Below are 12,580 nucleotides of genomic sequence, written 5' to 3' on the forward strand. Positions count from 1 at the left end.
AGTGTATTAAAACGATGTCACTGGTGTCATCCAGAGACTGCTGTGCTGCTGACATAGGAACCAGGGTGCCTGAGCAGGAGCTCTGAAGCCTGAGCTTGGCAACCACCCCTCAGAGGCCCACCAGAAGCCAGTGGGGGAAGCCTCTCCTTTTACTGCCTTGCAACTGCCAGAAACTAACAGAAAACCAGCTGGCAAAGGAGATGGAGAAATGTGGTTTGCAGGCTTCTAGCCCCAGTCATCTAGAGAGGCAGATACAGAAGGGCTGTGAGTGTGGATCTGAGATAGACTGTCTTCTTCATGTCCCAGGAATCTGCTCTTTGAGGGGCACTGTGAAGCCTTCTGTTGCATAGGCTGTCTCTCTTTTAGGGGACTCAGCCCTTACCCTGTGGTGTCCTCAGAGTCACAGACCAACGACAGAGGAGGGTCTGCAGTGAGGAGGAGATGGGACAAGCTGGTGGAAGAGGGGGTGGGGGGGAGAAGACCCCTTCCCACCAAACCCTGCTTCACCCTGCGTACTTCCCTCTCTCCCTGATGGAATTGGAAGAGCAGTCTCTGATTCTCCCCCGGAGGGGGTGCTCCTCCACCCTCTTCTTCCCCACACAGCTCACTTTGTCCAGCCTTCTGACTGTTGCGTCTCCTACACCTCACAGGTGATCTGATATGTCTTCATGAAGGGCTTTGTTAAAACAGATAGCCAGTGCTCCAAGCCAGCGGTTATTTAAGTGCTGAACACACAGACCATATCTTGTGGGAAAGACTGGAGAGGGAGTGGATGGATGCATGGATGTCCAGGAGAGACCCAGCTCTCTGGGCTCCTGCCAGGTGTACAGAACATAGAATTGCCCTGTATGATTGTGCAGGTTTCACACTGAACAAGGACATCACACCTAAAGGGGCACCATTCACATTGAAACTGTAGATTTGTAGACTGATTATGACAATTCTCTAGCAGGCGGCAGCAAACTGTCCTGTTCTAACCAAATCAGTATAATTTTCAGGTAAGTGGAGACACAAAAGGATAGTCTTTTTTCTTCTTTTTTTTTTCTTTTTATAAATTTTTCTTTTAAAACTATTTTTTCCTTTTTTTCTTTTCTTTTTTTTTTTTTTTAAGGATAGTTTTAATCCTTGGGTGGGCTGGGGGCTAGGAAATCGGGAGGGGAAGGAAGGGACTGTGTGAGGGGACCCCCCCCACACACAAGAATCCCAGAGGAAGACAAAAAGGTGGAGGTGCAGATGTGAGGTCAGAAAGGGGAGTTGCTTTCAGCAGAGATAGATGAACAGTTCAGGGCCAGGTGGGGTTGTGAAGGGCAGAGAGAACAAGGCTGCCATCCAGAAGCTTCCAGACCCCTCCTGTTCATCTCTTTGTGTCTCTTACTCCACAGCTGCCTCACCAAAAGTGGACAGGAGGTCTGTGTCCACCCCAGTGGTATCCAGGTCTGGAGATGCATGGGATGCTGAAGCCGCAGCACATGTCCAGGAAACCAGAGGGGATGAAACAGCTCCAGGGGCCATGAGAAAGGGCCCTTGCCACTCCCTGCAGCTGGACCCAGCCTGACGCCTCTGCTTTCAGAATAATGGCTCTTGGAAAATAGGTGAAAGCGGTCAAAGAGTACAAACTTGCAGTTAGAAGATGAACACACTCTGGGCACCTAATGCATGGTGAGTCCAGTTAACAGTTCTCCATTGTATACTTGAAAGCTGCTTCAATAGTAGATCTTAAATGTTCTCACCACACACGAAAAAAATGGTACCCATGTGAAGTGAGTTGGCTCATCTCATTGTCGTAATCATTTTGCAATATATATGTATATCGATTCATCACATTGTACACCTTAAATAATCTTATATGCCAGCTATAGCGCAATAAAGTTAAGGGGAAAAACTCCAGAATGACATGTCTTCTCTCCCCCTCCCCCAACCCAGGTTACAAAAGCAATCTTCATGGTAAAATCTTTTGGAAAACTCTTCCTGCCCCCCCAGCTTCAATCAGAAAGAAAGAAAGAAAGAAAGAAAGAAAGAAAGAAAGAAAGAAAGAAAGAAAGAAAGAAAGAAAGAAAGAAAGAAAGAAAGGAAGGAAGGAAGGAAGGAAGGAAGGAAGGAAGGAAGGAAGGAAGGAAGGAAGGAAGGAAGGAAGGAAAAGAAGAAGAAGAAGAAGAAAAAAATAAGTATAGCCCAGGAGCTCACAAACCAAGTTATGCAGATTGTTGTCACAGGGAGACCTTATTCCCTTGCAACCCGCAGCCTGCCTCCTCTTCCCTGGATCCATCTATTCATCTTCTGAGGTATATCCTTGAAATTGTTTTTACAAGGAAGAGAGTGCCTGGGCGTGGGGAGGATGTCATGTGGACAGATGTCCTTTGGTCCAGAAACATGCTGTCTATTCCTGATTTCACTAGCATTACCTAAAATCCTATTTAGCCTCGCTTCCATTCCTGCCTGGAGAACTGGGCACTCCAGGCCTGCTGGGGCTCACACTGGCTGTATTTTACATTGAGAACTCCCAGTCTCCAGAATGAGCATGAAGCTTGTCAGGAAGAGATGAAGCCAATGTCCCCCTCCTTGCAGAAGTGACAGAGGCCAGGATGTCATTCTGGGTAATAAACTCATTCCAAGGACCTGCTATGACAAGATGTTTGTCTGAGAAGTCCCACAGAGCTTTGCACCTTGTCTCTTGTGCTATGTGCAGTCTCATGCAAATAGTCGTGAAAGTTGTCAATTTGTCCCATTTCTTGTCCCAAAACTGTCTTTGGAAGTATACTCTGAATGAAGTGGCCTTGTCAAACTCCCAACATTTTAGAAATTGTTGCCACACCTTTTGAAAATATCCCCCCAAATAAATGTAATTTTAATTGCCTTAATAATCTGGATCCCTGGATAGGATGCTGTCCTTTTAAAGTGTGTAAGTCAACTCTACGTGGGAGTTACAATGCCTCTGTCAAATCCCAAGACACCACTGGCCCTCAATTCCTCCTGCATGGATTATGATAAAATAAAAGGCAAAGACTCAGCTGGATTTATTATTTAACAAGTAGATCGAGGGCATTGTCTCATTTAAGACATCTTGAAGCCCTTCCTATGTTTGGGGGAATTCCTTTCCTTACTTGCCTTGAAAGTGAATGTGGCTTGGCTTCTGTTTCAGAAACTGACAAACCAAATTCTGCTTTCCCATGCCCCTGGCAGTGACCTGGGCTCAGCCAGTCAGATGCTTCCACTGGGAAATTTGATTCTGGTACAGAGAAGTAGGAACAGAGTGAAGGGAGTTTGCTGGATAAGATGCAGTTTAGTGGCACAGTTGGTGGTTCAGGCTGTGGTCTTCCTTGATTCTCCAACCTTCCTGCGATTCTATAGACTGCCCAATATTTTCCTAGTAAATTAATTTGCTGTTTGAATTAGTCATCATTAACAGGGATGTCATGTCCAGTTGGGAAGGTTGTAGACTGCTCAAAAGCAATTGTGTGGGCAAGTCTGGTTTGAAACTGGCTTCCATTAGACTCAAGAAGTCCTGCCCTCACATAAGGACCCTGCTTCTCCCACTCCTCAGGAGTACTGAGGAAGGAGGGAAGGAATGTCCTGTGAACAGGGCCTGGAAACAATGTGTTTTCTCCTTCTCTTCCTGATGGCCCCTCCCAATGGTCCTATCGTCTCCCCACAGACCCTCCCCAGGGTTGGGCAACCCCTTACAAGAGAAGAGGCTTAGAAACAAACAATAGAATCCAATTCTGGCTCAGAAATTTGAGGGGAAGCCTGGAGAACAAGGCTCAGAAAATGGGCAGGCTCCAAGGGTTGGAGCCAGAGTCAGGGCAGCTGCAGGAGTGATGGGACTCCAGACCCTACAACCAGGCGGGCGCATCTGGTTGGTCAGGTCAAGGCGCACATCAGGCCCAGGAGCCAGGGCTGAGCAAACGTGCTTCGGGCTCTGCTTCCCCCTGAGACCCAGTCAGGAGAGGATGAACCAGACTAGCAAGGGACTCAGAATCTGGGCACCTTCAGACAGCTGCCCTCTGAGTGCCCACTCTCCCCTACACTCTTTCTCTTTTCTTTGGGCAGGGGGAGGGGTAGGTAATTAGGTGTATCTGTTGCTTCTGGTGGAGGTACTGGGGATTGAACCCAGGAGCTCATATGTGCCAGGCACGCACTCTGCCACTGAGCTATAAGCTCCCACCCCTCTCTTTCTTTTCATTCTCTTGCCTCACAGTTCTCCCTTTCCAGCGTCTGCACTTTCTCTCTCACACAGTCCGCTGATTTCCAACTCTGACTGCATGTTTGACTTACCTTGGGAATTTTTACCAAGTACCAGTACTGGTGTTTGCTTTAGAATAAATTACTGGGCTGTGTGTCCCTGTTTATGTGGGTGTCATAGCTTACCATCCCTCCCCCACACAAAGACAGAAAGAAAATCTATCAGTGTAATTCATCACATTAATGTACCAAAGGAGTGAAGTACGTTATCTTGCTAGATGCAGAAAAAGTAGTCAACAAATTTAACGCTTATTTACGATTTTTAAAAAATTCTCCCAGAAAAATAGAAATAGAAAGAAACTTCCTTTTTTTAAAAATGGAAAGTTAGAAATATGATTAATGGCGTGGGATAGGCCAGGAGGTGCAAGGGTGAATGCAAATGGGGATGGGATTTCTCTGGGGGGAGTGATGAAAACATTTTGAAGTTAGATCTGATCATGGCTGTGCAACCTTGTGAGTATACTAAAAAACATTGACTTATACACTTTAAAAGGACAGATTCTACAGTATGTGAATTGTATCTCAACTTTTAAAAATCAGCAGCAAAGAAAAAGATTAGTAGCATTCTTCCATATCAGCAATAACCAACTAGAAGAAAATCAGATAACCTTCCCAAGAGAGATTAAAAACTATACAGTATCTAGGAAGTAATCTAATGAAGAATACATGAGAACTTTATGAAGGTGTCAAATAAAAACAAATCTGGACAGCGATGATTTTATGGAAACAGCCCACTGGAGTATAGAGAAAGCTCTGATCTCAGAAATCTTTAAGTGTCTCAAAACCAAACAGAAAAAGGCATTGCTCGTCTGTGGTAAGAGGGGTTCACAGTAAAGGGGAAGTTGAGTAGATGAGGAAAAGTAACCCCAGTGGTTTGAAGGACACACAGGAAATGTGTCTTCCTGGGGTCAGCGGGTTCTCAGGAGAAGCTGACAGGGGGGGCGTGACCCACTGTTCAGCACATCCTAAGAGGCCAGGAAAGGTACAATGGAGAGCCTGTGGGGAGAAGAGAAGCCGGACTCAAGTTTGCTCAGAGCAAAACAGAGGGCGAGAGGTGGTGGGCCCCGCTGAACACCTGGTCAGACAAAGTATTGAAATCTTGTTCAAGGACAGCCTGAATAAATGCCTGATTCGAGGGCATTGCAACTTGATATTATAATTCCCTGCCACACTCTAAAATGTCCCGCCACCAAAGCTGATCATTTATCTCTCTAGGTCATTGGGTTCATTGTTATGTCCACAGGTGCTGGAACAGTCTCTGACGTCTAGTCAGCTCTTAATAAAAATATATTCTCAAAAAAATTTTATTGAGATGCAATGGAAGTATAACTTTGTATAAGTTTATATTGTAAATGATGATTCGATACGTGTTGATATATATGTGCGTGTGTGTGTGTGTGTATACGTGTATACACACACACACACACACACACACATATTGCAGTATGATTACCACCGCAGTGTTGGCTAACACCTCCACTGCATCATATAATTATCATTTCTTTTCTTGTGGCAAATAAAAATATATTCATTGTAAAAGGATCCCAATGCCTGGTCCCACCTTCCGAGCCGCAAGTCTTGACTGTGTTGCTCTGGAATCAGACTGAAGCATTAATTTTTTTTTAAGGTGATTCATATTAGCATCACTGATCGAATCACAAGTGTGGAGGCAACTGGCCAGATCTGTCTATTTAGAGAGGATTTGTTTTCTCTGCCCTGACCCTTTCTGGCATTTAATCTCCCCCCTCCCCACCCCTCTCATCAGCCTAAACGATTTCACCAGCCAAGAATGTGAAAAATGTGTGGCAAATATTTTCAGTTCCCACTTAATCCCATTTAATGCTCAGCATTCATTGCCAGCAGGCAGGCTATCTATGATGGCCCATTTGAGTTCCCTCCCCAAGTTTAACCCCTTTCAGAGTTCCCCAGCCTGCCTCTCCCTCCATAAAATCCAAGCTCTTCCCAGTAGAAGAGGAAGGAGTAGAGGTCCTGGCCCAGGAGGCCTTGTAGCCATGGATCCAGAGGGCAATGGAGAGCTGTAGAAGGTCTTCCCCACCATGGGAGGGTTTAAGCTAGGGAGAGACATCTAGTGATGCCCATTTAAAACGTCTTCTGGCTGCTAAGTCCTTATTCCGCTGAGCAGTCAGCACCACATTCTAAAGACATACATCAGATCATGCTAGTCCCCAGCTCAAAATCTCCCACCGGCTCCCATCACACACTGTGGCTCACGACACCCCAACAACCCATTCCCCTACCCCCAATTCCCTCTCTGACTACTACTCCCACTCCCCATTGCTCTCTCTACTCCAACCACACTGGCCTCCTGGCTATTCCCCTAGCACGTCAAGCCCATTTCAGCCTCAGGGCCTTTGCACTTGCTGTCCTTTCTGTCTGGAGCACTCCTCCTCATGGCCTCATGGCTGATTTCTTCTTGTCACTTAGATTGCTACTCACATGTCATATCCTCAAAACTTAGCAGTTTAAAACAATAAAAGTATTATTGTACATAGTTTGTGTGAGTCAGGAACCCTACATGAGTGGCTTAGCTGGGTGGTTCTGGCTCGGGGTCTCCCATCATGTTTGGGCTGGGGCTGTGGTCATCCAAAGACTTGACAGGGGCTGGAGGGTCCACTTCCAAAAAGGTTCACTCATGTGCCTGGCATGCTGCTGCTGGCTGTTAGCTGGGGTGGGGGGTGGCCTCAGTTCCTCTCTGCCTGTGTCTCTCCACAAGGCTGCTTGAGGGTCCAAATAATGTGACAGTCAGTTTTCCACAGAGTAGGTGATTCAAGACAGCCAGGCAGAAGTTGTAATGATTTTTAGGACCTAGCCTTGGAAGTCACACTGTCATTTCCACAGTACTCTACTGGTCACACAGGCCAGTCTCGATTGGAAGTAGGAAGCGACTATACAAAGTGTGAAGATCACTGGGGTCGTCTTACAGGCTAGCTGCCACAGTCTCTTATCCTTCTCTACCTCATCAACTAGATCTATTTTCTTCATGGATTTAACACTACCTGAAATTACATTAATTATTCCTTTGTCCCCCTTCCCCAGTAGTGTCATGTCCATAGCAGCTGGGACAGTTTTCTGTTTTGTTCTCAGCTATATCCTCAGGCTCTCAAAAGGACATAGTAGATACTTATGGTACATAGTAGATACTTAATAAATATTTGCTGAATTAATAAATGGAGAATCTACTTTAGGGGAGGCTTTTAGACCAATGAGTAGGCTCTTTTCGGCTGTCCAGGTGAAAGATAATAAGGTTTTAGACTAGAGAAGGAATGAAGAGAAATAGATAGATATTGACAGGATCACTTGTCTTCTTGCAAGTTTCTGCTCTCTCTCTGCTACAGCCCATCCCCCAAAAGAAGGTACAGTGATTTTCTTAACAGATAAGTTGAACATTGTCTGTTTTCTGCATAAATCCTCCAGGTTCCCTAGTGCACAGGATCAGGAGTTATAGGTGACCTAGGAGCTAAATGGGATGACTTTGGAGGGTCAAGATTATCAGTGCCTTGCTCTGGCTGGGGTTAGGGTGAGCAGAGAGTTGCTTTTCTGGATTCAAAAGATTTATACACACTCTAGAGAATCTCAGAAAATAGAATTCTCACATCTACCCACACAGGTACATAAGGAAACTCTCATGATGGTGAGTAGTTGGCATTTATTTTTGTTGTTGTTATTTATGTTCAGTCTCCTACACTCACTGTAATCTTTCATGGATCCCAGATTATTTCTGCAAGGCTCTGAGCATGCTTTACCTGGTCCATGCCTACTCATAGTTTCAGTTTCAACTAGGGCACCCCCTTGCTGATCCCATATCCTGGCAATGTTAGGTGTCTTCTCTGGGCTCCTCTAGTGCCCTGGACTTTCCATAAAATTTACTTACTTGGCATGTTTATTGCTTATTTTCTGCCTATGCGTCTAGACTGTAAGCTCCATGAAAGCAAGGAACTTTTCAATCCATGAACATGGTATTTATACATCTCCATTTATTTAGATCTTTAATGTGTCTTAACAGTATTGTGTTGTTTTCAGTGTAGAAATCTTGCATGTCTCTTGTTAAATTTACTCCAAATTATTTTTTTGATGTTATTGTAAAGGAAATTATTTAAAATCTCAGCTTACAATTGTTTCCTGCTACTATATTAACATAAAATTGATTTTGGTATATTGGTCATGTATCCTGTAGCCTTGCTAAATTCACTTATTAGTTTTAGCTATTATTTTGATTCCTTGGAATTTTTTGTATAAACAATCACATCACATGCAAATATTGACAGTTTTCCTTCTTCAAGTTGATCTTTATGCCCTTTATTTCTTTTTCTTACCTTATTGCACTAGCTAGGATCTCCAATACAATTTTGATTAGAAGTTGTGGGATTGGAAATCCTTGATTTGTTTCCAATCTTAAGGGGAAATCAGGAAATATTTCACAGCTAAGAATGATGCTAGTTGTAGCTTTTTTGTAGATGACCTTTACCAGCTTGAGGAAGTTCAGGTCAGAGAATTTTATCTGTTCACTGATTTATACCAAATATGTAGCACAATGCTGTCTGAGAGCAAGTGTTCAGTAAACACTAAGTATAAGCTGCATGGCACAGTGGTTTGTCTGACATTGGACTTGTCTAATTAGCTGTGTGATTTAGGGTAACTAATTTAACTGCTCCCTCTTCCTCTGTAAAATGAGGATAGTAGTAGTACATGTTACATAGGATTATTTTGAAGATTTAATGAGAGTATCTATGTAAAGCAAGAACACAGTGTCTGACACATGGTTAGTGCTCAGTAAACATTAACTTATATTACCTCACTTCTATGAGCCTCATTTTTTTTCCTCTATAAAAGAGGGAAATGTTCTAATCCTTAATTCCTAGGATTACAATGAGAATTAAATGACGTTATTCACATAATGTGCCTGGCACAATTCCTGGCGCAGAGAGAGTCATTGGTAAATGTTTGCTATTATTATTTATCAAGTCTCCTACCTATTTTGAATGGGGGAACGTAGAGACCTGTCAATTAAGGACCCAGTCCATTGGAAGCTCACAGCCTGTTGGCAGAGACAGATAACTATAGAAATCGTTATGACACAGTGTATTAAGTGGATATATAGAGCCACGTGTGGACCCAGAATTGGAAGTTGGCTGCTAAAGTTTGACCTTTGAGATCAAGTCCCTCTCCACTCAGGCATAGGTTTAGACCTAAAAGAAAACTACATTAGTTTATAGCAGGGAAAACTGGCTTGGGATCACTTGTGGTACGTCCTTATAATGCATGGGTATCAACCATTAAACTTGATGCTGTATGGGACTGGCTGGGGGCATGGGATGTGAATTACTTTTCATTAGACTGTTTTGTAAATTTTGTATCTTGTACCATGTTCAAAATAAATAACACTTTTAAAATTTAAAAAAAATGCCGTGGAAAAATATTCAGTGCCACCAGTTAATGTTCACGATTGATTGTTACATGAGAAAAAATTAATTTTTCAAATGGCAAACGTTTTACACTCTCCTACAAAAGAGGCGGGATAGAAGTACAACAAAATGATAGCATTGGTAAGATTAATGTTGAGTTTTACTTTCTCTTCTGTGCTCCTTGAGATTTTGCAAAGGTTCTGCATTAAGCACTACCAGTTTTATTTTTTTGTTTTTTGGCCATTAGAAGGAACATTATTTTAAAAAAAACTACAAGTCCCGGCAGACATCGCGCCTACGGTTTCTGAAGACCGGCTTTCCTCCCGCACAATGAACACTGGGATTCGAAGTCCAGCCCTAGAAGCAAGGTGAGACGCGCAGTACCGGCACGGATGACAGAGGCGGGATCACCGCCATTCGACCAATGGACAGTGCGTAGCGGGCCTGAGTGGCGCGCATAAAACCAATAGATGAGCCTTTAAGCCTGAGTGACGTGTGCTTCAGCCTACGGGCGGCCCATGGTGCGGTGCGGTGCGCCGCGGCCGTAGTGAGAACCATGGGAGGCGGCTGGTGGTGGGCTCGGGCTGCCCGCCTTGCCCGACTCCGCTTCCGGGGGGCGCTGCTGCCGCCTCCGCGGCTCCGGAGCGGGGGAGCCCGGGGGTCCTTCGCCCCCGGCCACGGCCCCCGAGCCGGGGCTTCGCCGCCCCCCGTGTCCGAGCTGGACCGCGCAGACGCCTGGCTCCTCCGGAAAGCGCATGAGACAGGTCTGGGGCTGGGGCTGGGGTCGTCCGGGATGGGAGAGAGGGTACCGCATAGCAGAGCTGCCAGCGCGCGCGAGTGGTGGATGGTGGTGGGACTTCTGCTGGAAACAGGGCCCTGGCTCAGGAGGGAGAACGGCTTCCGCGTAAGTGCAGGGAAGCTGTGGCTGCAAGAGCGCAGTCTGCCCGCATAGGAGAAGGGTTTGCAGATGGGACCGTGGGTCTGGTTAAAGGGGTGCAGTAGGGATTGGAGAGTTTGGTCGGGCTAGGAGAGGCAGCCTTATAAAACTGCGTCTGGATTAGAGAGGCTTCCAAAGAGGGCTAAGGGCGAGGGAGTTGCCTACAAGAGGGGTCCTCGTTGGAGGGACCAATTCGGATGAAAGAGGCTACCACTCTGCATAAGGCGGGAGTGTGGATCTCTGCAGAAGAGGGGGGAAGTTCCGGATTGGAAGAGGTAACAACCAATAGAAGAAAAGCTCTGGGCTGATTGGAGGGCGAGGTGACCCTGGCTGTAGGGGGCGGGGCCTCCTATGGGGTGGGTGGGGGTCCTGATTGGAGAGGACTAGTCCTCTAGATACGGGGTGGAATAGGTGTGACTGGACTAGCCCTGTTAGTGCCGCACCAGGGACTTGAATGGATGTGAACGACATAAAGGAGGAGCATACCCGGTAGTAGACAGTGAAGTTTCAGAAAACTGAAGGGGGAAGCTGGAGAGAGACCTGAGGAAGTGGGAAGCTAACAGTTTGTCGGGAGGTCTGAGAAAGAAATGAGGGCCTGGCCCATGGGGATACACATGTGAGGAGGACATTGACCAAGACGATGTCTTGGGATCTTCCTGTCCTCAGATTAGGTTCTGCAATTTTGGATCCTCCTCCAGATTCTGCAGACTGCCATAAACCTTTAGTGTTACAGAGTTTAGGCGGGAGGGGCTCACAGATGGAGATGAGAGTTTGGGGGAACAGGGTTAGGTGGGGGAACAGCCAGGACAAGGTGAGAGTTTGGGCCGGACAGGGTAGTAGCAAGAAGAGATCCCCAATTTGACTGGGCTGGGGCGTGGGGGTCTTGGGGGTAGGGTTTCGGCTGTTGCTGATTTCTCATCCCCCATCCCCTTTTCCTCCAGCCTTCCTTTCCTGGTTCCGCAATGGCCTCCTGGCATCAGGCATCGGGGTCATCTCCTTCATGCAGAGTGACATGGGTCGGGAGGCCGCCTATGGTGAGTGCAGACCCCACTCCCACACCCACTAGGGAGTGTGAGTGCTCCCTCCCCCACTGGGGAAGGTAGACCCCCACCCTCACCCTGCCCCATGCATGTGGCCTCTCTCCTGCCCCATCCCATCACTTTCCCAGAGTAAATGTAGCTAGAAGCCCTCATTCTTCCCCGAAGGAAAAAGGCTTTTCCACCCACCCTGTCCCTACCTCATGGGCACTGGACCCACCTGAGACGGTAGCTCAGGGCAGGGCTGTGGGTCCTCCCCGTTTCCAATCTGACTTAACAAAGATGAGGGTCCTACCTAGTCCCTGCCCATCACCCTGCTCCTGCCCCAGACCGGTCCCACCCCTGCCCCTTCGACCTTATCTTTGCTCTCAGACCAGCCCCTCACACCTCCTCTGATCCTGGAGCCTGCCTCCAAGCCCTAGACACTGCCTGATTCCATCTCATGCCCCCGACCTTGGCTCTGTATTACTCCTGACCCCTACCTACCCTGCGCTTGAGTTTGCTCCATCCCCTTTCTAACTCCATCTCAGTCCCCTGACCCTGGCCCCGCTCTGTCCCACAGGCTTCTTCCTGCTGGGCGGCCTGTGCGTGGTGTGGGGCGGTGCCTCCTACGTGGTGGGCCTGGCAGCGCTGCGGGGGCCCATGCAGCTCTCAATGGGGGGCGCGGCGGCAGGCGTGGGGGCCGTGCTGGCCGCCGGCCTGCTCTGGGCTTGTGCTGTCGGCCTCTACATGGGCCAGCTGGAGCTGGATGTGGAACTGGTGCCTGAGGACGACGGGTCGGCCACTGCGGAAGGGCCCGATGAAGCGGGCCGGCCGCCGCCCGAGTGAGCCGCAGGGCCGCGGGGAACGGCCGGGCGCTGGACAGCCCGGGCCCGAGAACCGGGATATTAAAACCTGACCCTTGCCTTGCTCCAGATTCCGAGTGATGGTTGCTGTTGCAGGAG

General features: G+C 47.3%; 1 protein-coding gene across 1 annotated transcript; it reads left to right on the forward strand.

Annotated features, from left to right (window-relative positions):
- Nucleotides 1–10,161: 10,161 nt before the first annotated feature.
- Nucleotides 10,162–12,552, forward strand: TMEM160 (transmembrane protein 160). Its single transcript, XM_045510785.2, has 3 exons — nt 10,162–10,426; nt 11,541–11,633; nt 12,199–12,552. The coding sequence occupies exons 1-3, from the start codon at nt 10,219–10,221 to the stop codon at nt 12,462–12,464; spliced, it is 567 nt and encodes a 188-aa protein (XP_045366741.2). The 5' UTR covers nt 10,162–10,218; the 3' UTR covers nt 12,465–12,552.
- Nucleotides 12,553–12,580: the final 28 nt, after the last annotated feature.

Source organism: Camelus bactrianus, chromosome 9 (genome assembly GCF_048773025.1).
Source record: "Camelus bactrianus isolate YW-2024 breed Bactrian camel chromosome 9, ASM4877302v1, whole genome shotgun sequence".
Taxonomy (NCBI): Eukaryota; Metazoa; Chordata; class Mammalia; order Artiodactyla; family Camelidae; genus Camelus; species Camelus bactrianus.